This window comes from Limanda limanda, chromosome 5, assembly GCF_963576545.1.
Source record: "Limanda limanda chromosome 5, fLimLim1.1, whole genome shotgun sequence".
NCBI classification, from domain to species: Eukaryota; Metazoa; Chordata; class Actinopteri; order Pleuronectiformes; family Pleuronectidae; genus Limanda; species Limanda limanda.
The window spans coordinates 13,514,653-13,541,555 of record NC_083640.1 but is presented as its reverse complement, the minus strand read 5'-3'; the positions used below and the strand labels follow the sequence as shown (position 1 = coordinate 13,541,555).

At 45.5% G+C, this 26,903-nt stretch overlaps 1 protein-coding gene across 1 annotated transcript in view; it reads right to left on the bottom strand.

Moving 5' to 3' along the window:
- Positions 1–7,024: 7,024 nt before the first annotated feature.
- The window catches only part of setbp1 (SET binding protein 1), a 35,414-nt gene continuing 15,535 nt past the window's right edge, over positions 7,025–26,903 (bottom strand). Inside the window, exons 3-7 of the mRNA XM_061072208.1 lie at positions 19,329–19,744; positions 16,979–18,919; positions 16,673–16,880; positions 15,510–16,575; positions 7,025–11,882 (exon numbers count right to left, since the gene is read on the bottom strand). Coding sequence (XP_060928191.1) covers positions 11,377–11,882; positions 15,510–16,575; positions 16,673–16,880; positions 16,979–18,919; positions 19,329–19,744 — 4,137 coding nt within the window. The 3' untranslated portion in view covers positions 7,025–11,376. The remainder of the gene's footprint in view (positions 11,883–15,509; positions 16,576–16,672; positions 16,881–16,978; positions 18,920–19,328; positions 19,745–26,903) is intronic.

The following is a 26,903-nucleotide window of genomic DNA, read 5'->3' as shown; positions in this document are numbered from 1 at the left end:
AATAACAGCGGTGGATCCACTCGGAGGTGCAGCAGGGGTCAGACTGTACCCACTGTTTTCTATAACAGCGGCTCACAAGCATTGTCTACAATAACATAACGAAAACACAACATGACCCAGTTCTGCGCGAGCAAATGTTGAACTGCGATGCCAGACACCGATTCTTTATTTGTCCTTCCTCAGCACTGTTTCACATAATTAACGATTGGTGCAAATAAGGGCTGTTAATATTCATTAGTTTTCAAACACTGGGCATTCATCACAAAGATTAAAAACACAACTCGGAATTTATGTGTTGCAGGTTATTTTTCTCATCACATAAATCATGGCAAACATCAGAGCTGCCTGGGGGGTCCTGAGCCTCAGGTTAGGAGCTTTTTCTCTTGTTTTCATTCTCTCTCTCTCTCACACACACACACACACACATACACACGGGTCTGTTGACAGACTTAAGTGTCTGCACAGGTGTTTCTGTCTAATGACTGCCTGACAACATTTCTATATGTTGCTTCATAACCAAACACTGTCTCCTGCGTCTAATGAGCAGCCACTCAGTTCCAGTCCAGCGGCTTTAATCCGACGTTTGTTCCCAGCATGTTACTCTTAACTGTCATACAGTGTCAACCTCTTCATGACTACCTGACAGTTCTTTTTCATTAGGTGGACACACACATGCCCAACGCACATTTGCATGTGGTTGTGTGCACAAAAAAAATGTGTTTTCATTACCTCACGTGCACAAACTTACAGGTGTTGCAATAAATATCCTGTTATCTTTGCCGCTGCTCTGTTCTAGGCTTTTTCCTGGAACAACGATTAGATAATATTTCCTTGTCATCAGCCCAATGAAAACCAGCCACAGGAGAAGAGAATGAGCATAACAGTCTAATGAAGAACTTAATCCACTCATCAGTTCCAACAAGACTAGACAACATGAGAAGGGATGTGCTGTTGACCCGTCTCGTCACAAAGGACGTTTTTATTCAGAAAGTACAGACTATGTGCACGATTTGCTGCAGATGCTAAATGGCCCGGCACATGCTCCTTATCTGAAACGCTTAAAAACATTATATTGTACTCTGCAAGGACTGCAAAGGTTGAACACACAGGTGAAAAGAGCCTCAACAGCATCTCTGCGCCTCAATGAGAAAGTGAAAATGTTTGACTATGCAAAAGTGGAAAGAGTCTGTTTGCTGGTGGGGGACTTCCTCTATCGTCCTCAGAGCTGTACCGCAGAATCGACTTAAATGGTCAAAGTGTGAGTGAGTGTATTTGTGTGAGAGAGAGAGAGAGGTACGGGGAATAATCAATATCAAGCACATGTGTTTTGATCTACAAAATAATATTAGGGGTTTTGCCATTTTGGACATAAAATGAACATTTCAGGGGCCAAATCAAAACCCACAGATGTGAGGTTTTCGGGTTATTGACACACACTCGTACACACTCGTATGAATAGTGCAACATATCAGACAATATTGTCCTGGACTTATTTCCAGTGTTGTGTTTACACAGCCCATGCTGCAGGCGTTGCTCCAGGGACCTTCGATATCTGTCAGTCTGCCAGTCCACTGCCTCGGACCAGACTGGTGTATCTAAGCAACTGCAGGATTTCTATGAAAGTTACTGAAAGTATTCATGGTGCCCAGAGGATGAATCCTAATTTCTTTGGTGCACTGGCCAGGGGATCACTGACTTTTTATACAAATACCACAAGGCTAATATTTGTGGTTTTGAGTGAAATGTTTGACAGCCAGAAATAAATAACATTTTGGATAACATCATGCGCCCCTCAAGGGCGAAATAAAATAACCCGATTAACATTTCATTAGGTAACATCATCAGGTCAAAATTGAAATTCTTCCACTTGATTTGTTTTTGGCCAAATACCTGTGAAATGGGTGTTTTGCAGATTTGTGTTTACCACTGAGGAGAACATGTTGGCATGCTAACATAGGAACTTGATGTACCTTCTCAATCTCAATAATGCTTGAGCATGTTAGCATTTAGTTCAAAGCACCATTTTGCCAAAACACAGCTGCAGACTCATAGCAATGTTGCACAATAATAGCTACAAAATAAACGATATCATTTAACTGCAGATATGCAAAAACAAAAGTGAATGTGTTGGGTAATATATCATTTGAAAAAAAAACAGCATTTGAGTAAATGAGTTTTGGAGGAGTGCTCTCCACCACAGAGCTTGGAACGGCTGAAACATATGGGATGAATTATCTGCACAGCGGTGAGGAAGAGAGAGAGAGAACGAGGGAGAGACACAAGAAGAATATTTCCACAAAATGCTTTACTCAATAATTGAACGTTGTCCTTTATTCTGCTGTTTTCGGCCTTTTGGAAATGCACTGTTCCATGCGATCACAGAGCTGATGGAAGTGTAATGAAGTGTGGAGGAACAGTGCCAACTTCAGCAGAAAGGCATGTGGCTCTCTGCCTCCCAGCCCAATCCTAACAACGCAGCAGACAAACGGTGCAGATGAAAACCAACCCGAGGAGTTGGAATCATTTTTAACACGGAGACATGCTCCCTGTGCATCACATAATCTCACCCACTAAGGGGTGTGCGTGTTCGCTACGGGGGTTCATTAATAAAATATGACTGTATCATATAATAGACCTGTCTGCCAAATTACAGGAGACAGAGAGACATCTTATTAGGAGGATTGAGGGGGAGGTGTGTGTGAGAAAGAGAGAGAGAGAGTGTGTGTGTGTGTGTGTGTGTGTGTGTGTGTGTGTGTGTGTGTGTGTGTGGTTCTGGATAGAAAGATTAAGTGGCCTACTCTCATCAAAAAGGCACATTACCTAAGTGTTGGCATCATTAATAAGACTCAGGCAGAGCCAATCTGCTAACAAAGGCTCTAACTGTGACCGAGGATGGAGGTGGACAATTACTCTCTACGCAATTCTCCCTTTCTTTTTGTATTTTCTTTTTTCTCGCCCCTAATCCTACCAGCAGGCTAATATGTTTCTGTATATGAAAGCATTTACATATGTGCAAGAATGATCATTTTCACACATTCTCATACACACAGATTATACACTCGCACACAAAACAGGGACACTGCAATAAATCCAACACAAACTGCCATGAGTCACACTGTCACCGTGGCAACAGTGGCTGGCTCCATGCAGAACACATTCTGTCATATCTCTGGTGTTTTCTCTCTCTCTCTCTCTCTTTTTGACACACACACACACACACACACACACACACACACACACACACACACACACACACACACACACACACACACAGACAAGAACACACACAGGACCAACTTTTAGCCACAATAATTCCTTGCACTGATCCTCCAAGTGGAACCATGAATAAAGCACTGGGCTGTGGAGGTCTGACAGTTTGAGGTCATAGTTCAGTTTTTTTTATTATTAAAATCTTAAAAAAAACATTTCATCTTCCTACTTCTTAAACTGTATTTGTGTACCTGTCACATAACCTGCTTTGACCACAGTGAGGCAGGTGGTGCTGTCTGTCCTGGGGGCTTTGACATGAGGGCTCAGGCTGCACTGACACATTTCACCACCAGATGGTGTCTCCCATCAGGGCCGTCACTGGGCAGGGAAGAGAGCGAGCAGGGAAGGAGGGAGGGTGTCTTTAGATGTTGCCTGCTCTATCCATCTTCATAAACACAAGCAGTAGCCATCCTCTGAAAACACCAACAGAGATAGATTGCGGGGATGCTTGGTTACACGGCAGGCTTCCTGGTTAGTTGGCCCGCACTGGACGACTATCTGCTGTAAATTTATGGCTCTGTCTGTTGTTGGTGGCCTGTGTGATTTGAGAAGTGCCAGTGTGACTAACAGCCACTAATATTCATTAGCATTCTCTCACGCATCTCGGCTCAAAATATCCTCAAGTACTCAGACATTGGGGAAATCGTAAATAATGGGTGATGAAATTGATTCACAAATGTTGCACTGTCACGTCTTATCTCTTTGCTCTGCGCTGAGGGGACACTGCAGCACTCAGGAAGCAAGCAGCCACAGCAGCAAAATAAGTATCTTATAATAAAAGTTGATTCTGAGCCTCTTCAATAGGTTGGTTTGCTGCATTGACACATGTAGAGCTTCTGAGGCGTCACACTGTTTGTGCACTAAACCATCCAGGTGCATAGAGGGAAAACCATAGTCAGAGCTTAAGACAAATCAGCAGGTTCATTTTTCGACAGAGAGCTCAAACTGAAGTCCAAGGGTTGCGACAGCTGACATCGGGCGAGAGGCAGAACAACAACACACAGAGACAAACAACCCATCAGGCTCACATTCACACCTACAGAGTATTTACTGTGTTCAATGAAGCTAAACCCAATCTGTCTGTGGACAAGCACAGCCAAACCAGGATTTGACAGAATCCTTCTTGCTGTGAGGCGATGTGCTAACCACCGGACTGCCCTTGCCGAAATTCAACATCATCAATCAGATTTCAATAATTTTTATTCGTATAGTCAATATTCACAAATCACAATTCCTCTCATATGGCTTAACATAAGCAATTGCGATGGTTTAGATAAAACAGATAAGTACTTTATCAGAGAGTAGGCAGAGACCAACAACAAAGCAGTTCCCCCCCTCAAACTCCAGAATTCCTTACAGAATATTTTCGGGATATTTATTGTAGTAAAACGATGATTTATGCAAGTTTGAGGAAGACGGCAGAATCTGGGAGGAGAAATCAACATTGACTTAGAATAATCACCAAAGTCCCACTCATGTCTTCATCTGATACACTTCAAAGCTCCTTCACTGTGCAGATGGTTATTGTTTTGACATTACTGAGATTTTAGTTTTTACAGTGCATCTACAACTGCTGCCTCCGCTGTTCTTATCAGGGACAGTAAAGCTAAGCAGAAATTTACTGTATTAGTCATCACCTGTTAATCAGACATGTTTTCTCAGGTTATAATAAGCATAATTCTAGAGCACGTTCACAGGTTCGGAAAGAATACTATGATTATCAAGTTATGGTTGTCTTTCTACAAGACGTATTCATCTTTTCTTTCCTGCAGCAGTCAAGTGCCCTTCCGCAAATTAAACTTCCAGCCTGTGAGGGATCAGCAGAGAATCCCACAGGTGAGTGTCTGTAACAGTCGCTGGTCCAAAACCACAGTCAACAAGAGAGACTCTTTTATCTCAGCTGATGAGCTGGATCAGTGTAAATTCAAATCATCCTCACTGTTCCCCAGTGGCTCAGTTTTACATTTCTCCACACACGTAGTTATTGTGAAGCATACACTCGTAGCAGCGAGTCATGCACCTGCAGAACTAGTAAACTACTCATCACTTTGTCAATATGGCAGCAATGTCATGTGGGTATTTAGTGTGTGTGTGTGTGTGTGTGGTTATTTATCTTTATAAGGAAAGGTATACGTCATATCCTCAAAACAACCTCGTCAACAGAACTTAACGTAATAACCAGATCAGCTACAGATTTAAAAGAGTTCAATGAACTGTGAAATTGTAAAGAGCTGCAGCTGATAACTGATATGTATGTTATATATTAAGTGCTCATTTTCCAGTAAAAGCAGTTGTTTAGGTCTGAGATCAATAAGCCAAGTCCTGCTCGAACACTCTCCCAGTACAGTTCTTCACCAGTACAGACTGCATCTCCTGATAAACTAAAGCATGACCTTGCACTTCTGTAGCTGCCCTTAAATGTTTGAATGTTTCTGTAATGCACATGTATGTCACAGTAGATACGATTTTAAAGTGTAGTTACTTAAAACTAAAAGGATTTGAGAGGATTTTGCACATTTTGGTGGAGCAACAAGAAAAAAAGGGTGAACAGCCTCTGATTTTTAAAGTCTTTTCCAAACCATTCCTTTCTATTGTCCAGTACCTCCACCTGTTGACCAGGTGGATTATATCCTACATTTCCAAGAAATATATATTGAAAAACAATATATGCACTTTATATTTGGAGTTTTTTTCCTTGTAACATTTATTATCATTTATTTATGTGACAGATATTTTATGAGTAAAATAATATCACAGAATTTCTTTTTTCTTCACTCCAGCTCTCATTCATTCATCAACATCAACACAGATGGTGTTGTATATAAACTCTCTAGCTTGAGCTTTGGGCTAAAAACTATATACGACGGTAAAAGTGCAGAGGAATTCATGGCATTGCACAGGAGATTGATGATTCTGTTTTTCACAGCAAGTGCAGCTCTGAGCTCATCAGTTCATCCTTCATGCAGGATGTGTTTCGCTGTGCTGTTTCATCGTGATCCCAGAGCTGGGGATCTATCTCCTCTTCTTCCTCGTTCACGAGGTGGAGTGAGCGCCGTGTGGGCTCATTTGCAGGCATCAGTAGAGAGCAATTTGGGTGCAGCCCCACTGCAGCCCTGACAGAGGGGGGATTTTTTTCAGCACAACACTGATGGAGCCAACGGTTCCATCAGCACCACTAGATACACTGAGACACATTTGGGCAGCTCACCCTGCAACCATGGTAACAGAAGAATTTTACTAGTTGGCAGCAGCCAATAGTGGGGAACTTCCCACTCAGCTCCGTCCAATAACAGAGCAGCCTGCAGCCCGGCCCACCTAGAGCTGACACTGATGGGCTAGTGCAGGGAGGATTTAGAGATGTAGGCTTGGCTAATGAAGAGGTAAGAGAGTAGTAGTGTGTAGGTATGTGTGTGTGTGTGTGTGTGTGTGTGTGTGTGTGTGTGTGTGGGAGAGAGTGACTGAGTGAGGCTGTAGAATAATCTGATCAGAGGATTCCCTCGCATTTAACTGTGAAACGCAAACGCATTGTGGAGTGGTAGTCATTCACTGAGACCATCTGACATTCAGCACCAACAGTGCAGCAAGCCCTCCTGTCATCACGCTTCCCGCCCACGTTCACATGCACACTTCACACTGCACACACACACACATACATAAACACACGTTAAGTCCCAACTGGCTCTTATAACAAATAACAATAAATCTGAATCAGTTTTCCTTAGGAATAAGAAAACAGGTGGCACCATCAGCTGTCAATAAAGTCATTTATTATTTCACACAATGGATAACATGAACAACTTCAACTGTAGTTCTTCTTAATAAGTGCTCAATGCTGCCAGCCAAGAGAAGGGTAGCAAAAGAATGAGCTTTTCTTTCTGCAGGAAAGAGAAATTAAAAAAAAACAAATAAACAAAAAAATGAACCTACAAGATCATGGAAGATAAACATGACCAAAAGCATGCCAGCGGACATGGATATACATATATATTGCATGTATATATGTGCTTAAGACATATATCTGTATGCCAGCAAATGCAAATACAAAATATGTGTACATTTACACATACATACTGTGAAGGATATATGCATATGCATGCGCATCTAGTATTTACTCTATATGTCAAATATTTGCAGTTTTTAATATTCATACAATGTACAAAAATGCTTCATGAATTAAAAAATTCATTACAAAAAGAAACATATCAAACAATGTACAAGTCTTGCTCCAAATTCAATTGAAATTCAACTTTCGGCTTGTCTAAAATATTTATGCATACAATCAAGTTGAGCATGCAGATAAAGGAAACCCACTCTAGAAAAGGTTCAAATACACTATGTATACAAACTAAAATATGCCCACACTGTTAGAAGAGCTCACTTTGTGCTCTGAAGAATTACGTTTATTGGTTTTTCTCAATGCTTCGTCTGCACTTTCAGCTTTGAACAACATTATAGCTTAGAACTGTAACATATGCTGTGAGGATGACGACATGTACATTTATGAGGCTCTGTCTCACGTGACCCCTCACCCCGTTTGTAGGACACTCATCACAGCATGCTACACAGGGAATGGGGGGGTGGTGATAAAAATTTCGGTGCCGTTATATCTCATCCTGGTTGCTGTTGGGAACGGGCCTGGTGTAAGGTCAAACACTGCTGCGCTGCTCTTGACGCTCACACCACAGACAAAAGAAAAGATCCTTGCATCAGTGTTGAGGGGCCGCCCGTGGCCGCCGGTCCAGATTGGCTGCTCAACACAACAACAGTGACCTTGAACCCTACTCACAGCCACATTCCCTCCGCAGTCTCTGTGTTGAGTGCAAGCTCTGGATTGGGACAATACTTGTCAGTGTTAGAAGGCACCGGAGCATTGGCTGGTAAGGAGAGACGGACAGGACAGACAACACCTTGGGGTCTTTAACTGTTACATCAGAGACCACTGAATGACCACAGTATGGAGGAGTAAGCTGCCAAGCGTTTAGTCTCTACACCTCATGGACCACAGAGCTAGACCTCATCTCCACCACAACAGACTGCCGACCCACTGAAAGTCATCTAGCCGAGCAAGGTTAAGCACACTAACGTTAGGACGAGTGTATTTTTGGCTGTTTCCTCTGAGAACTCCCCCGCCACACAAACGCACACACTCACACAAACGCACACACACACGCACACGGCCTCTTGCTTACTCTTCATGTTACTGCACTACCCCAACCGGCCGCAGGCAAAGTAGCTGCAAATCAGTGGGGATTCCTATTTTGGTCGAATGCACTACAGTGGGGTTTGTATCCTCCAAACATTGTTCAAAGGTGTGAGAAGGCATTTTGAAGAATGTCAATCTACAGCAGAATTTATCGAATAGGAAAAATAATTTGGGGGTCATCATTTCAAGATGTTTTTTTGGGCAGTCTGTATAGAGAGAGGAGGTCTACTGTGGTTTTAGGAGACGGTCCCAGCATAGCCGAGCCCAACCGATATCCATGCAGGATGGACACACTAACACTATTTACAACAAACACTTCAATACTGTAGTTTTACATCTGGTTAAGGCTGTACTGCATAGAGCTGCAGTAACTATAGTTTCCATGAAATGATAGTCACTTTCTGCACAACTTATTACAAATTATTACTGGTATTATTCACAACTCTTGTTACATGAATTCATTTTATTCAGTAAATAAGACCACTTATTTCTCTTTGCCTAAGGGTGGACTCAGAACCGAAATTCCTCTTAAGGTCATTGCCAGGCACGGCCTGATGCATAGCAAACAACAATGTACGAGAACGTGGTGTCCATGACAACGTCCTCTGTTCCTCCTCTGCCAAGTATATAACAGTTATATGTCATATTAAACTGGTTGGATGTTGGGCAGAGTACAAGATCTTTAATTATCTGGGACACTGTGTAGAATCAATATCACTGGATGACAACACATCTGATGCAGTGGACCTTTCTGCTTCCAACAATGCATGTAGGTCAGTACATGATGTATTTTAAAACAGTTATATTATAATATCTTCACAAGTTCAGCCCTTCTACTTCTGTTACGATGACGACAAAAGTAGAAGGCAGCTGCAACTTGGTGTCCGGTGACAGAGGATGCTGACAATGGAAGCTGTGAAGGGACACGGGCAGTGTCAGGGTTCTGATGACTAAGACACATGTGTCATATGCACAATCATGAGTATATATATATATATATATATATCTATATCTATATGGTTCAATTTCTTGGGGCAGTCTTTTGCCCATTGATATTTCTTGGGTCAAATGTAAATTGGTGAGAGAAAGAAACATAAGGCACAAGTTGAACTGCTGCAACAGAGAGTCCCACCCCACCGAAAGAAAGCAGAATCTCCTGAAACCAAACTTTGACAGAAACACTGATCCATTGCTTTATATTCTGAAATACTTTTTTGAGAAAATACCAAACACTACCCAAAGCCACATATACTGTCGATGGAGTTTAACAAATGTTCATCATATTGACACAAAAATCCAAGATGGCTACATTCTAGAGTGCACGAAGGAATGCTTTACATTGGTGCCAACATGGTGGAGAGTTTGTTAAACTCTGATTATTTTGAAATAAAACATCCTTACACTGAATACTGAGACTTTGGTTTCTAAACCTAAACACTAGATTTTACTTTCCAAAAATATTTCCAGGGATATGGATTGAAAATCATGTTAAGTAGAAAGACTGGGATTAACTTTTCAAAACACTGACTGAGAGCCCACTTCGGCTGAACTGTCCAATCACGTTTCAGACCGGGGCTTGGGTTTGACGCTTTTGGCTGCGCAGCCTGCATATACAAATTGATTAAAATAATGCATGCTCTCTGGAATGGACGTCCACACCATTGAAGGCCAAAACATAAGGCTGGAACAAGCATGTAAGTGCTGCATTTGATTGATGCAAGTGTATGGTTTTTTTCATAGTGCATTAAACCAATTTTAAGGTTTACCGAAAACACACCTGATATTCCTCCTGTATGCAATGCCCCCTGGATATAAACAAAACAATGTACGAGTGTATGAATGAATACATGCGGTTCCTTCTGTCTGAAAACAAACTTGTCTTGAGTCGCACCCACGTCTGTTTTTGGTTATAAAACAATACACAACTTTCATTGTCTATGGTACAACAATTCTATTTGATATACTGTATGCCAGTACATGTCTATGAGCTGGTTTCCCATTGTACAAGGCAGGCAACAGTGGACTTTGTTTCTATATACAGTCAGGGGCAGTCTCATCCACCATATTGCCTTTATGTCACTGCCCAGGACAGGCCTGAGCAGGGAGGGAGAAATAAATGAGACGGGGGGGGTTATGCTGAGGGAGCACAAGCAATGGGAGATGCAAAACATGATTGGGAGCAGACAAGAGGACAAAGGGAGATGGAGTCGAGCAGCAGGCACCAGGGAGGGCTAAAGAATTGTGGTGAGAGTCAAGCAGGGACAGGGACCAGGGGTGAGGAGCTGCCAGGAAGTACGAGTTACTTCTCACAGAGAGCAGGAAAACAAATAAGGTATAGGTTCACGGTATAAGGGGAGCAAAAACAGGGATAGGTAACAGGGTAAGGTGGCTTAATTACTGCTGTATTATTCCACTTCTTTGACAAGCTTCCTCAGAAAAGGCAAAAATAAGCAGAGCTGCACAGTTTTATATTAACCATTCCCCCTCCCCTTGCTGGTAAATATATGGCTAAAGCCACAATTCAGATACAGTATCATAAAGTACCATACACGTCACTGTATCAGATACATAAAGAATCACATAATATCCTACTCTATCATAAGTACCACACACTTTTATAGCATCAGATTCAGTATCAAATAGTACCATATAGTGCCATTGTAAATGAAGGTCCAATGAATCCTTGAAGGGCTCATCTTCTGGTGGGTTTCAGCCAACAGAAGGATGGCACCGGAAGTGTTCCCTCCTCTTGCTCCTCCGCTGACCCACTGTAGTCCTCAAGTCCGAGAGAACAAACAAGTCAAAGTGCACAGAGGAGTCTCGCAATCAAGATAACACTGCATCTGATAGGCTTGAAACAGCACAGACTCCGCTAACTGCTCTCCGTGCTCTTTCCTGCAGGTCTATTGATTGGACGGATCCCATAGTTCATCCCTGCTGTGGCCCCTGCCTCTGCGTTTCGTCCCTTTGGCCGGCAGAGCCAGCGACCGAGCTTGATGCACCACCGTCTCAATCGTTGCTGAGATGGAATCGTGGTTGGAGAACTCCAGAGGCTCAGGGGCCATGTTTGGCCTGTGGCTCTGCCTTCCTGGCAGGTCATCACACCTCTCCAGGACAGGCATCCCCAGGGTCCTCCCATCACCTCTCCTACTCGCCAACATGTCCAAACTCCGACCATCCGCCCGATTCTCCTCCCTTCTACCGGTCGGCTCCGGTACCTCTAGGGGTTGCTTTCGGGGCCGTCCGGGCCGTCTCTTGACGACATTATTTCCTGTTTTAGCTTGTCGCTGTAGGCGCTTGGCACGGAGGATCTTCTGCACATGCTCAAAGTTCATAGAATGCATTCTCCTGACGTCCTTCTGGATCTGTTCCACCTCACGGCGTTTATACCTCCGTTTACTGGGAACACCTGGGAGAGGAGAGAGAGTACATGAGTGAGGAGAGACATCACAAGGTAAATAAATGGCAGAGCAAAGTCTATAAAGAGAAAGGAGTGTGTCAGTCAAAATGAGCAGCCTTGGAAAAGCAAGGAAAGACATCGCGCCAATTTAGCTCATGGAGAGAGAATCTTTTTGCTTCAAGAGCTTCCTGCTAATTTTGACATATTCATGTAAGCCTTTCAAAGCCCAGCTGAGCCAGGAGAACAGATCCTATCCTGTAATTGTCTACTAGAGAGCAGAGGGGTGAGGGGAGAGGAGGAGATCCCATTCTGCAAGCAGGAAACCCACAGAAATGTCTCCTTTAACCATTTAATATGCCGCCACACAATAACAACCATGTGCATCTGGAGCACAGGCTGCCAAAACACCACACACACACACACACGAAGAGAAAAACACACACATACACACACACACACACATGCATTCATTCACATGGCCAACATGCACAAATAATGAATTTGGCAGTTCAGAATGGCTGAGGACAAGAAACTGGAGCCATATTGTTTCCTTCACACTGGTTAACTGGGCAGCGTGCCCTTTACACGCTGTTCTATCTTTTCTGTTTCCCCGATCACTCTCATTCTCTCCTCCTCTCTACTCTTCGCGGGCGGTAGTGCGCTGCTCTCTCTAATTTTCAATTAAACTGGTAACACTGCACCATTTCATTTCCTTCTCTATTTCAGGCACCTCTTCCTGGTCTTGGTCCGTCTCTGTCATTCGTTTTGTTTCCCATCTCTGTCCCATTTCTTAGAACCCCCACCCACCTCCTCCTCTCCTCTCTGTCTGGGCACTGTTCCCTCGGCTCAGACTGAGCCACAGCCAAAATGGAGGAAAAGCACAATCAGCCACCAGTCCCCAAGCGGTGTGCATACAACATGCTTGCTTGGTCTGTTTTTCTTGAACTTTTCGTCTATTTCTACTATCACTCTCGTTTTCGTCCAGAGTCCTGCTGATGCAGTGAAGCAGTTTTCTGCAGCGCTCTGACACATTGATGATTGTGTAAAAACTAAAACAGCTCTGGTTTTATACACCAAATATGTTGAGCTGGACAGCAAGTGAAAGGTATTGAGAATACAAAGCATGGCATGAATGGGCTTTAACATCACTTCTGTTTACTTAAGCTTCAAATAGCAGATATATGATCATCAATGTTCTTTTTTAATGGATAATGTTAATGTTTAAGGGTAAATAACGTGTGTCGATCTCCATGGTTAGGTGTTTCCTAATGAACTAAGAGTAAGGGAAGATTAAGAGAGGCCTGACCGCCCTCCATTTCTAACTCAGAGGAACATCTTACTCTATTGTTGCTCAAGTATTCAGGGCAGACAGTCAAATTAGTCTAATGCAGCAAACACTAAGTAGCAGTAGTTTATGAGCTGAACAGGAGTGTGCACACACCAAGTTCACACACACGCACGCACACACACACAGACACACACTACAAAGTAGCAGAAATTTATGAGCTGCATACACGGAACATAAAACCGGTGACCTTCAGCGGTGAGAGGGGCTGTATAGCACTGAGGACCTGTATCTCTGGGGAGTAGGAAGTCACCATGCAACACACAGATACATGCTCACTTATCCACTGCCACTGTGCTGGATAAGTGAGCATTTTTTTTTTACCTTTAATGTATATTATTTAGTGGGAGTGTCTCTCTGCACGCAATAAAGTACACACATGTGTTTGAACAAGTCACGTGTCATGTGACATATGACACACATGCTAAAGCTGTTTAAAGCACTTCACAGTAATTATATTAAGAAAATATTTGTAACGTTTGTTGCAGGCTCAGATAATAATATGAATTTTGCTTGTGTGGTCAGAGTGTGGATGGGGATCTGTATGATCTTTGTGTCTGCGTATATCTGTGGGTATAAGAGTCAGCATGTTAATGCATATATGTACATGTATGGTTGTGTGGCCTGCATGCGTATGTGCACGCGCCTCTGTGTTTTAATTGGGCTAAAGCTGTGAAGTGGAGCAGTAAGTCATGCTAGAGGAGGGGTAGAAGGAATGGGAAAAAGAGAGGGTAATGGGGAAACGAGGGGGAGGGGAGACGAGGGAAAACGCAGAAAGAGAATTGGAAGAAGGGCAAAAGAGATAGAAGAGGGGGGAAGGGGAGGAAGAGGCGGAGGAACAAGGGGAAGTCTGCTCACAGATGTGGGGATAGTGGAAGAGAGTGGAAGAGAGTGAGAGGAGGAAAGCTCGGGCGAAAACTGCAGAAGCAGCACAAGGGGAGATAGTGAAGGACATTGAAGGTAGAAGAGGTAGAACAACACTGGAGGGATATAACATGGAAGGCCTGGGTTTGAGTAGGGTTGGGGTGTAGGGGTGTAGGGGTGAGGGGGAGGTGGTAGTTTGTGCATATGAGTCATCCCTCTTGGATCCCCTGGGGTGGGGTTGGGGGGTGTGGGGGGGTGTATTCTAACTGAGCCCCTGGCTTCTCCTCCCCGCCACTGGACTAGGCCCCAGTCATTAAACCCCTGGCTGCCAGCCAGCTCTTTTAACACAGGCAAGGGCCCTTTATGGCATGTCTGTAGAAAATAAATCACACTGTGTGAATAATATATCTCTGGCAAAGGCATTGGCAGGAGGGGAGAAAGGGAGGGAGGGTGGGGAGGAAGGAGAGATTGGTGAATTATAGTCGTCTCCATCCATGCATTATGTTCTTTCTATCCCCAGCCAGATGTGCTCAAAGACATCAGAATACAGAATGTACCAAAATACACATTAGCCTGGTAGACAGACTTTAAGTCTACTCTGCTTCTTTGTCTGATTTAAGTCCAAGTAATTTTGTCCGTAGCATATTTGTAAATAGGAACCACTTTGGTGAGCATACTGCAGTCTGCTGTACATTTAACATTCGGAAAGCTCCTTTAACGCTGACTAAGTGTGTGATTAATACTCTACCACAGCAAATAACAAGTCCATTATCACTGGAGGATAGAATTATATATTGGATATCAATATTTTGCAAACATCCTCCTGATTTAGCAACGCATTCACTTCTACAACCATGGTAGCTTAAAGTTAAACACACACGTGGCTTGTGTGTGTCTTGTGAGGCATTAACTACTGTGTAGACTCTGGAGCCTCTCTGCACTGTCGACATCATGATAATTGCCATCATTGATTTAATTTGTGGTCGTGCAAGTGACTAAAATAAAGCCACAACACGACCTTTCAAATCTCGTGTGAAGTCACTGTTAGTTGCACCGTTTCACAAAATACTCCGTGATGAGTTTCATTGCTGTTGATGTCACCTAAACACCCCCTAATGATTCATGTCATTAATTTTCCACAGGTGAACCAAGTATGGATTTAAATGTTAAGTAGCAACAGGAAGTCTAACCATGAGTGAACTGGTTAGATGAAGACAAGCAAGCAACAGGCACTTATTGTAGTTTGGGCTAACCTCAAACCTCCAACACTTCATCAAAGTGAATAATGCCACAGCCAATACCATGCTGCCGCTGTCAAAAGACAAAAAAACATTCCTGCTGTCATGGTTTCTGATCATGGCAGAAGGGCAGCGCACTCCCTGGTAAATACAGAGTGAACAGCTAATCCTGATATAAGAGGTTCTTACCAGTGAGGGAGGGACTGGAACACGTGTTCATCTGTCCTGGCTCCTGCCTGGCACTTTGGAATGACATTAGGCCCTGATCTCCAAACACAGCGAGCCTGGTCTTCCTGCTCCTCCCACCGCACTCGTCCTCCCGTGACCCCAGAAAGAGATCAGAGGCGGACTCTGATCGCTGCGATTGGCTTCTATAGCTGCTCATGAAGCTGTGTATAGGCTGTCCAGTCTGACGGGAGTGTAACTGGCTGTCAGCGAGAGAGTGTGTGGACAGCTGGTCTGACTCAAACATCCCTAAGCTGGATCCCAGGCTTGAGCCTCTACTGATGCCCCTCTGCTTCTCAAGATGCTTTGCAGACCCCTGACTGGACAAGTCCCTCCTGTCACTCAGCATGCTGAGACGTGCAGTGGTCTTCGCTCCACTGAAGAGCCCGCCCAGCTCCTGTCGGTCTCGCGGTGAAAGGAGGGGTTCATCTTTGTGCTTATGTTTGTGCTTGTGTTTCCTCTTATGGAGACGAACCCCCGCAAGACCACCTGCACTGCCACAGCCCAGGGAGCCGAGGCCCTCTCCCCTCACAGAGGGCCCTTGGAGTGGCCCACTAGTGCTGCGAAGCTTGGCCCCTGCCTGGAGCTTGGCGTGTCCACTGGAGTGGAAAGCCTTGGGAGGGGGGGCAGCAGGCCTCATGAAGGGAGATGGAGGTGCAGGTCCTAGCGAATGGTGGGGCAGGTAAAATTGTGGAGCAGGGGGAAAGTAGCCCAGACTCAGAGGAGGTGCATAAGGCATCGCGTACGGTGCTGCATAGTAATTTCCCCCTGCCAGCGGATAACTATATCCTTGAACAAAAGGCAGCTTCGATGTGATTGGCTCGCTGGCTTTGGCTGGACGGCCGCGTCTCCTCTTTGCCTTCAGATCGGCGCTCCTGCGGAGGTATGCGCTGGAATCGCAGGGGTAGGAGTCATAGGTAACTGGGTAGTAATGGTGGAAGTTGAGGCGGAAGATGGAGGGATATGGCTGCTGTGGGTAGCAGGTGTATCGTCTGTGAGACACTCGGAGCTGCTGGAGCTTCACCACAACCTAGAGGGAGGTTGAAGAGAGGAAACATTTAGGCAAATGCACCACATGCACATGATGGTCAAGCATTACCCACAGAATTTATCAAAGTCTTTCTTACCTCCTCCAGTTCAGAGAGGAAGTCAAGATGATCCCGGCTCTGTAGGCACTTCCTCTTCCGCCGATGATGTTTTTGCTTTTTTTCCTGCTGTGACAGGAAGTTGTCGACCGCGGTCACTTGTCGTTCACAGCGTGTTCTGCTGCCCCTGTTAGATGCTTCCAGGGCTGCTGCCTCCACAGCCTCAAACCCACACAGATCAAAGGAGTACCTGTATGAACACAACATGAAACTCATATTAAAAACAACCACATCCATTAATAAATGTCAGGAGAGGTAAATAGGTGTATCTTAGCAGTGTCACTGCACCTGCGTCTTGAGGCGGGACCCTTCTCAGTTTGATCCGAGGTGCTGTTGTTATCTGTCCCAATCCCACTGTCACTGGGAATCGTTTCCTCACTGTGGGACTCACTGATGGGAGACAGGGTCACCTCCTTCACTGACGCCACCTCTGACAGGTGGGAGGGTGAATTGGCCAGAAGGCGGGGTGGAGAGAGTTTCCACCCTCCTGAGAGGAAGCCCCTGCTTGGCAGCTTGGAGGTGAGGGCTGAGATGGGCTGCAAACTGGGCATGTTGGTATCTGGGTGGCTGGCTCTTATGGATGGAGCACTGGAGCTGGGAGACATGGTTGAAGGCACTACAGGGCTTTCATAGAAACTGGCTGTGGAGACAGACAGCGGAAGCTTGTCCCTAGTGGTTTTGTTAGGGTTGGAGCCTTGGGTTTCCGCTCTGGGTTTTCGCCCTCTCTTCTTACCGATGTAGATGGTTCCTCTCTTGCTGACATTTATCTGTTTCCCCAGTCGAGCCTCAATGGTGGATGCCATGGCGCTCATTGCTGAGGTAACAGGGGCAGAAGATGACTTCAGAGGCAGACTGCCATTCTGACCGGAACCTGACAGGATCTCATTCAGGATGCTCTGCATTTTCCCAAGCTTTATCTTATTCACTGGCCTGCAATGGCCCCTCCCACGCTTCAGTTTCAGACTGTTAGAGTTGGCACTGGTGGTCGCAGATGCCATTTGCACTAATGTGTTCATTGTGTGCATCTTCTTCCTACTATTTAGCCCTGCTGATGTTTCCTGTGCCCGTGGACTTGGAGGAGATGTGGACGTGCCCTCATGGATGGTCTCCACTGTCAGGAGCGGCTGCTTCTTGGGGCGCCCTCGTTTCCTCTTGACGGGCGGGTGGACGGTCAGGCTGTCAGTGTTGGTGTAAAGGGGGCTAGAGGGGGTGATGGGAAAGGCTGAAGGTGGGTCTGTTAGGGTCGACGGGCTAACCCAGTTGTCTCTCTGGGGTGACGCGAGGCTGGCATGGCTTTTAGCTTTCAGGTAGGACCATCTGTCCTTGGCCTTGGTTGGTCTGGAACTGGCTGTGGAGCTGGTGCTGTGGCTGGGGCTGGGACTCAGGGCCATCCTGGGTCTAGGGCTTGGGCTGGGGCTGATGTTAGGTCTGGATTTAGGGCTGGGGCTAGGACTGATGCTACTCCTGGGACTCGGGCTGGGATTTGGGCTCGGGAGTCTGAGGTTTGTGTTAAGAATGGGTTTGTTGATTAGATTGTGAGTAGATTCTCTGTGTTTAAGGATGTCTGTGTGGATTTTAGGGCGACCCACAGGGTTCTTCTTCACTCTGTTTGCACTGAGAGCTGACTCGGGTTCAAGTCTGCCTGTTACCGTCTCTCCTCTCTCTGCCCTGTCTGCCCTCTCTCCTTTTTCTCTTTTATCGCCTTTATCTGCCCTCTCCGGTTTTTCCACCCTCTCTCCACTGACATCAGCTTGACTTGTGAGACGAGAATCATTTTTGTGAGTCTCCATCTTATGTGCTACTTTGGGTTCTGGGGGCCCCGGCTGGTGCTTGTCTGCAGAGTCAGTGTCTTGCCGTTGTGTCTGCTCCACTACGGAAAATGACTTGTCAAAAGAAGGCCTCCTCCGCCTCTTTCTTCCTTTCCCTTCCTCTGTCAGCATGTGCATCCCTCTGTCTTCTTCATCTCCTTTCCTCGCAGCAACTGCTCGCTCCCTGTCCTCTTTTCTCCTTTCCTCTCTTTCTTCGTGGAACCGCTCAGCTGTCTCCTCCTGCCTGTACCTCTGCCTCTCTTCTGATTGAGATGGGCTCTCGGACCCCTTCTCTGTCTGTCTTCCCCATGGTGAATCAGCACTGTGGGGGCTACAGAGCATCCTCTGGGAGTCTTTCCTCCCGTACTTTCTCTTGATGTTCCCAAAGAGCTGTTCGCTGACCTCTTGCAAACCCCTCCCCCTAGAGAGAGGCACACAGAGAAAACACCGAGATGAGTGGGGAGAAAGATCACCAAATCCAGAGTGAACATTTACTATGTTTGTTTGACAGTTGTGTAGGACTTTCATATGATTTTATCATGAGAGTTGAGCCCTTATTAAGTTCTATTTAAATATGGTCTTACACATTGAGATATCTTCCAATATGCTGCTTATTATCAGATCGTTTTTTTAAATGTTTGCATTTTCATCATTGAGCTGCTCAATTGTTTAAAAAAATTAAACACTCAAAAACATAATATTGCAACACAAAAATATCACCATTCTATATCAATTTCCCCATCAGCTACGCATGGCAAACAGTATTTTTGGTGTAGTGTTCTTGTTTACCACGTAATAACACCCAGTAACCAGGAAAAAATGAACCACACCTGCTGAGAGACGTCAGGTTGAGAATACTGGCATCTGTAACCACTGGCAACTGCAGGTCTGGAGTCAGGGATCTCTGAGGCGAGGGGCTCTGAGTCCCCATTCGTAAGAAGGGTTGGTTGGGATTGAGCAAAGTGGTCCTACCGGCTCCTGACAGCTCTCTGGCTGGCTCAGAATCTGCAGGATTTGCTGGGGACGCAGAAGGTGCTGTAGACGTGATCCAGTCTCGACTGATTTGGTGTTGGTGTGTATGCTGGAATTGTTGCGTGAGGGCTTGCTGTGTTTGCTGCGTGTGTGCGAGTGCGTGTGCAGGAAGGAGGGAGCCGCGAAGCTGGTGTTTGGGCGGAGTGTGATCTCCCAGTAGTTGCAGCAGGCCTCCCTCTCGCTGCTCAGGGATTCTATACTGGCGCTCGTACGTCTGGAGACAAGAGAAAATAAAAAAGGACTGGTTACTACATACGTATCGCGATCACAAGACAAGCTTTGTGTAGCTGCATGGATAGATAAATGATATGATAATGCAGTCATAAAATGAGGACCACTCTATTTCCTTTCTGCCTAACATCCTATCCCTGCCTATCTTCACAGAGATAATACAAATGCAGCACTGCATCCAGGTCTGCGTGCAGTTTCTTTTTTGTCAGCCCACATTAAATCAGTGATGTGTTGTGCTCTGATATGACATTCTCCTCTCGTCACGGCAGGACTGAAGCTTTTAATACATCTTGTGTGCATGAGCAAACAGTGTGCAACAAAACAAAAGACTTGTTTACAGAGCAATTAAATTCCTGTGGCAAGGATGTTGCATGCTGTGAGAGCTGGGGGGGATGGCGTCGGGGGGGTGTGACTGCACACAGTATTAAACGCTGCAGCCCAGCTCGGTGGCACACACTTAGCACTGTATATGTCCTGACAACTGTACCGCTATCTCTCTCCGGTTTTTCCAGTGGAGCAACTTACGCATTCGACCTTCACTCAGTGCCCGGTTCACTTGCATGCAGAACTGAAAAATGCACAAGCTTGACTTTACTTCAAAACATAACCCTGCCTAACGCATCACTGCAGCTTAATCACTGTACTGCTGGAAGATGAGAAATAGAGCAGCGGATGGCCTTTGTGGTTTAGCCTGTTATTAACTGACTCCGTATGACGCAACGAGACACTGTTCTGCCGCGCTGCAGGGAGATGTAACCTAACCACAGGCTTGCCTCTCAGCATGTACACACAGGAATGCAAGCGCACACACTCGTACGTGCATTCCGTTGATGCACACATTTCAAAAGCGTTTCACAATCCTGCCATCTCACATAATAGCAGAAAAATGCTAATGTATGAAACCAGACGGGCAATCAATTTGAGTCTGCATGTATCAGCAGCTTGCCAGGTGATTCGCTTTTGGTCTTTGCAGCTACGCACACACACACACACACACACACACGCACAAAAATGACATGTACGTATGGAGTTCTTATCACAGGGTACATATTTGTAAGGACTTCATCTCTCCTACTGTTTACCCTGCCAATTTCCTGTTCCGCCCTCACTTCTTTATCCACTTAGTATCTGCTCTATCCCTCTCTCTCGCTCTCCAACCTTTTTCTTCCCCTCTTTCTCTCTCTGGTCTTCCATCAGTGGCCAGGCAGTGACACTGGTTTTCTACTTCCACACTAACTGCAGAAGCCATTTATCAATCACAAGCACAAAATAACACACACAGTAACATGAAAACACACGCACCCACACAAGTATTCAATGAGCAGCGTATATGATTAACAATGCCAGAAAATGCTTTTACCAACACACACGTGCACAGTCTCATTTATCTCTGAAGCACACTATCCGTCCAGCTCTGAGATGCATGTGTGTGTGTGTGTGTATGTGTGTGTGTGTGTGTGTGTGTGTGTGTGTGTGTGTGTGTGTGTGTGTGTGTGTGTGTGTGTGTGTGTGTGTGTGTGTGCACACAGTGACACCGGAGAAGAGACGACGCGAGTCCAAAGGGATAAGATGACAGAAACCTGATCCACACATGCTTTCTCATTTAACCTGTCCTAGAATACCTGCTGTTTCAGGTTAAAGGAGGGCACAGAGAAAGAGACAGACAGGTAGATAGAGGTGGTTAGAGACAGACAGACAGACACACACACACACACACGTAAAATGTATCCTCCCCACTAACCACAAAACAGCAACCACAAAGAGATAATAAAAAGAGGAGGCATGGACACCTTTCCTACTATTGATAGGAGAGTAAAAGAAAAGAAGAAGAAAAATCAGAGACAGGCAGCCCAACATGCCCCCCCCTTCCAGTTGAGGTTGGGTTATTGGCACCAGTTCAGCTTTTTGTTCTTCGTTTCCCCCCCCTCTACCACCCTCTCCTCCCGCTCCCCTCCTCTACGCCTCTCACATTCCAGGGAAAATACACTCACTGTCTGATACCCGCACAAACAAATGCACAGCCATCGGCCACAATATTAAAACCAGTAACCAGGACGTGGTTTTCATGTCCTTGCCTTTCCGCCACAGGTACTGCATTTTTCTCTATGTAACATTTGCATTTATCTCAGAATTCGAGGTCTACTAAATACTCTTAAAGTTTCTGCACAGATGCAGCAATGGCACAAATAACAATACTGCTTTATACTCATTTCTCTGTTGTACACACGCCACCCAGTTCTTCCCATGTGTTGTGTGTAGTAGACTGTCATCTCCCTGTGCTACTGCTGGCCTGCAGCAGGGGGCGATGGTCGGGGGATCAGCACTATCGTGGACTCTGACCCTGGAGAAACCCACAAGCCCAAGAGCTGTGAGGCCACAACCCTTTTCTCCCGAGTCCTTCCTCTACAAGTCCCCCCTCAGATCAGATACAGATAAGGAGGAGCCGTGCAGCGCCAAACAAACCCAACACATGTTTAGTTCTTGAATTATTTGATGCACTCTCCCTCCCTCGAGGCTCTCAGGGGTGAAGGGATCGTATACGCCGCAGCTAGGTCAACAACCATTGCTAGGATGTCTTCCTCCGGGCCGGCACTGTAACAACACAGACAGTTGCACAAAGGCTCCTCGGCACCGGGGTCCAGGCAGATATGGAGCCGCACATTCCTTCCCACTGGTGATGTAACCATCAGATAAGGTCAGAGCTCAACGGAGGAGGTCATGGGTAATATGTGACTAAGTGCTGCAACCACCCAACTGAGAGGCACTTTGCAAATGAGTCAGCATGTATTTACTGACAAATGTGTGTCTGCATGTAACGTTCGCACTCGGCCGGGTGTTTTTAAATCTGGATTTGGATGAAAAACGTTTCGCTCATCTGTCTTCCAGTTTTGATGTGAGGGGGGGGTATGCGATGCCCCGACCTGCCCCTCTCCTCTCCTGCAGCCTTTTCGGGGGTTGTTTTTTTTTCCACTGTTGAATAAACTGAAGCTCAGAGTGGAACCTCTCACTCACACCCACACACACACGCACAGAGCACCCTGGCTGCACCATTAGACTGGGGAAGAACACCCTAAACAGGCACACCCAAATCTCACAACCCCAGCAGCACACACACACACACACACACACACACACACACGTACACAAGCAAACATGCACAGACACTCCATGCACAGACGCCGACACACACACACACACACACACACACAAACACGCTGCCCTTCAAATAGTTTTTCGCAGCCTTTTATTTGGCTGCACGCCCGGTGGTTAGAGTGTTTCATTTTTTCCCTGTGTATGGAACTGGGCAGCTGTCCAGACAGACACACAAAGAGAAAGAGAGAGAGAGAGAAGGAGAGAGAGAGTCAGAGAGAGAGAGAGAGAGAGAGAGAGAGAGAGAGAGAGGGAGAGAGGTGGGGGGTTGGAGGGGTGTTACTGAAAGAATGAGAGCGGCAAAGAGAGAGAGGGAGGGAAGAAGCGGACCAGCAGAAAAACAAGGAGAGGTGCCTGGACCCGTTTAGGGTTAGTTCCCTCAGAAACCTTATGATTGATATGATCCCCCTCTCTCTCTCTCTCTCTGTCTCTCTCTGTCTCTCTCTCTCTCTCTCTCTCTCTCTCTCTCTCTCTCTCTCTCTCTCTCTCTCTCTCTCTCTCCCTCTCTCTCTCCCCCCCCCCCCCCCCTCTCTCTCTCTCTCTCTCTCCTTGGCTTTGACACCACGCTGTCTCCCTCTGCCCCTGTGGCCTCGTGCACTGCCCACCCCCCCTCCTCCTCCTCCTCATCTCATCTCTCCTTTTCTTCTTCTTCTTTTCTCTCTTCTGGAGCTGACCATTCTCCCCCTGTGGGAACCACCACCCCCTCTCCCCTCCTCCCCCCTGCCCGCTTCTCTCCGGCTCCATTCAGAGCGCTGCTTCTTCTCTGTGATCTGTGTTTCTGACAGCTCTCTGCACACACACACACACACAGACACACACACACACACACAGTCACACAAACACACACAGACACACACACACAGACACACACACACACACACACACACACACACACACACACACACACACACACACACACACGGTTCTGCAAACAAACACCATGAATACTAACACGGCTTTGTGTCCACTGCACTTAAAAAAGGAAGGAGGGGGGGGGGGGGGTGGGGGGGGGACGGCTACGCGGAGAAAAGGAGGGAAAAGCGGCGAAGGAGAAAAAAAGAGGAGCCGTGGCACTGTGTTGATCTTGCAGCCACTCTCACAGCACAGCTAACCCCCCCCCTTTCCCTCGCCTACCTCCCTGCCACCACCCCCCCCACACACACCCCACCCCCCCGCCCCATCCCTGTTTCTCGTTCTCTCGTTCTTCCCACCAGTTCTCCCGGGAATAAAGACTTCCATTCATGCGCCTGAGGAGACCCACAGCAGGGGAGAGAAAAGAGGGAGGAGAATAGGGGAGGGGGGGAAAAAAGGAGGGGGTGTCAAGGTGGGACAGTTTGTGGATCAGTGGGATCAAACCAAACCCGCTGCCTGAAACTGTGTGTGTGTGTGTGTGTGTGTGTGTGTGTGTGTGTGTGTGTGTGTGTGTGTGTGTGTGTGTGTGCATGTGTGTCTGTTTCCACTCAGCTTGTGCCGCCCTGAGCTGGTGCTTTATTCTATCGCTGATCTGATGGCATCTGTGCCAGCCAAAGCATCTTCTGGGAAAGTTGGGTGGGAAAGTTTGGAAATTGGTCCCAATTCAAAACTTCAACTCTTGGACTAATGCATCAATTCCCAAACTATGTGTTCTGCCTACAGCCAGAGTTTGATCCTTCGGGCCCAAGCAGCATACGTCCTTTTTAAGTTCACTCCCCACTGAGCGTGATCAAGAATCTGGTTTACAGTTCACTGGTCTTGTCGCTACCTGTGCCAGATTGAATGCACACCAGCAGGTCTCACATACAATAATCCTTCAGATTAAAGTGCTCCGACAGACAGCAGCGATACACCCAAGACTCTCCTTGTCACACTTCCTTCAGACTCAGCTGTAGATGGCTCAATCCGAACAAAGGCCTTTGATTGGTTGAGCTGAAGCATGTCATTACGGCAGAACTGGAGGTTTTCACGCGCGCAGTAATGACAGGCATATTTACATGCCACACAATGTATACATCTAATCCCCATTATTAGCATTAATGGTGTGCGCGCAGGCATATGTGTGCGCTGCCTGTGAATAGCACTAAGAAGCACATTAGAGCTTTTTTTCATAGCGATTACTACAGCCATTATGTACCATTATTGTTCCTTTCATGGACGCAGCTGAACCTCAAGTGACAGCATTATGCTTTTCAGTTAGCTGGCATGTTCAGCACAAAGTAAATGTACACCACACGTACAAGCTGGCCGCACACACGCACACACACACAGGGGGGGCTGAACGATTCTGAAACAGAGACTGAAACCGTAAAACGTTTCACATGCATCACGATACAGGACGACAGAGCAGTGCAGGTGCAGCCTGTTGAGCTCTCATGACTTTACTAATGTGAAAAAAACTCATTTGTCATTTCACAACTAACAAAAAAAACCAGATGTAAACAGATCAATCGCAAAATGATTATTCTGGTTAAAGATTAAAGCTGTAGATTATGTAAATATTATACATAACATGTATTTTATAGTCTTCCAGCTACATGTGTTGCATGAAAACTAAAAAAAAGGAACGATCAAATCTGCGGTAAATGTTGGGATAGTTTAATTGGCTCAAGATGAATAAAAACCGCAGGATTGCAACAACAAAAATCCACACACACACACACACTCACACACACACACACCACAGACACACACTGTATCTCTACGTGAAAGAACAAGAACCAGTCAGCACAGGTTGGATCATTTCACAAATACACTGAATGCTGTGCTGTATAATTAATGCATACATTGGGGGGGGGTTAGGGGTAAGTTACACACACAAACAAACACTAACTTACACACATGCACAACACACTGCAGAGACCCAGAGGAACGTGTTGCTCTGCTCTGTGCACCATATGACCCAATCATACCACTTCTGTACAACAGGAAACAATTAACAGCCAATGTGCTGCTCTAAATCCTAAGGGATGACTTCCTGTGTGGAATGATGGGTAATTCAAGACAGAAGCTGCGCTGAGATTAAACACTTCCTCTCTGGCAAACAGAGGTCTGCAACAGCCAAGCCTCACTTACTCATAAGTTATTTAAAAATAATGCACTCTAATGCATCTTTGTCTAGTTACAGAGGCAATAAAAATGGAGAAATTACCTGTTTTTTTCTGTAAACACACGAGAGATGACAAGCAGTAATTAAGATGTAGTTTTATTCTGAACATTAAATCTCTAATTTCCTACTTCCGCTAAGATGCAAAGGCAAATCATGTGAAATAACCACACTGCTGCTGAAAGTAATCAGTCAACTGCCAATTGGACAAAATTCATAAAAACTTAAAAACTAATATTTTGGGTGGTTTTCCCTCAGTATTAAATATCATACACTAGATATCTGCAGTCAGATATGGGGAAAGACACACAACTAAGTTCCCCTGCTGGACTCCAACTGCAGATGTTGCAATACAAGGTCAGCATCTTAAACATCATGAACAGCTTCAGGTATATTGATTGACATATACATAATGTTACTTCAGCTGCTCAGCCGAGTTTCCCAATCAAATCAAAAACAAAAGACCTAGTTTGACGACTTCGAGAAGCCGCTCGGGATCATGGGAGTTTTTGTCTTGACCACAATTGCAGATGAAACTCGACCTGACGCCACTCAGGCACAAATCATGTTCGTGGTCGAGGTAATGTATTGATATTTAATTCCCGTTATGCAGCAAACGACAATAAATAATCATGATCCAATAGCAGTGTGTTTTTCCTTTGACATACATTGTGGCTCCAGAAGTTATAGTACGAGTACACAAAATGTAACACAGGTCTATTTTAATGAACAACAGTTTCATATTGTTTCTTTAACTGATCTGAATCAGTTCTATATAGACAAACTTACTTCTATGTTACATCTTTGTAGAAAATATGCAATCTGAAGACACATTACCTTGGGCACTAAGAAACAGGCATTTCTTCCCTTTTTATTTCAATGTAAAATGTTTAATTATAATAATAATGATAAT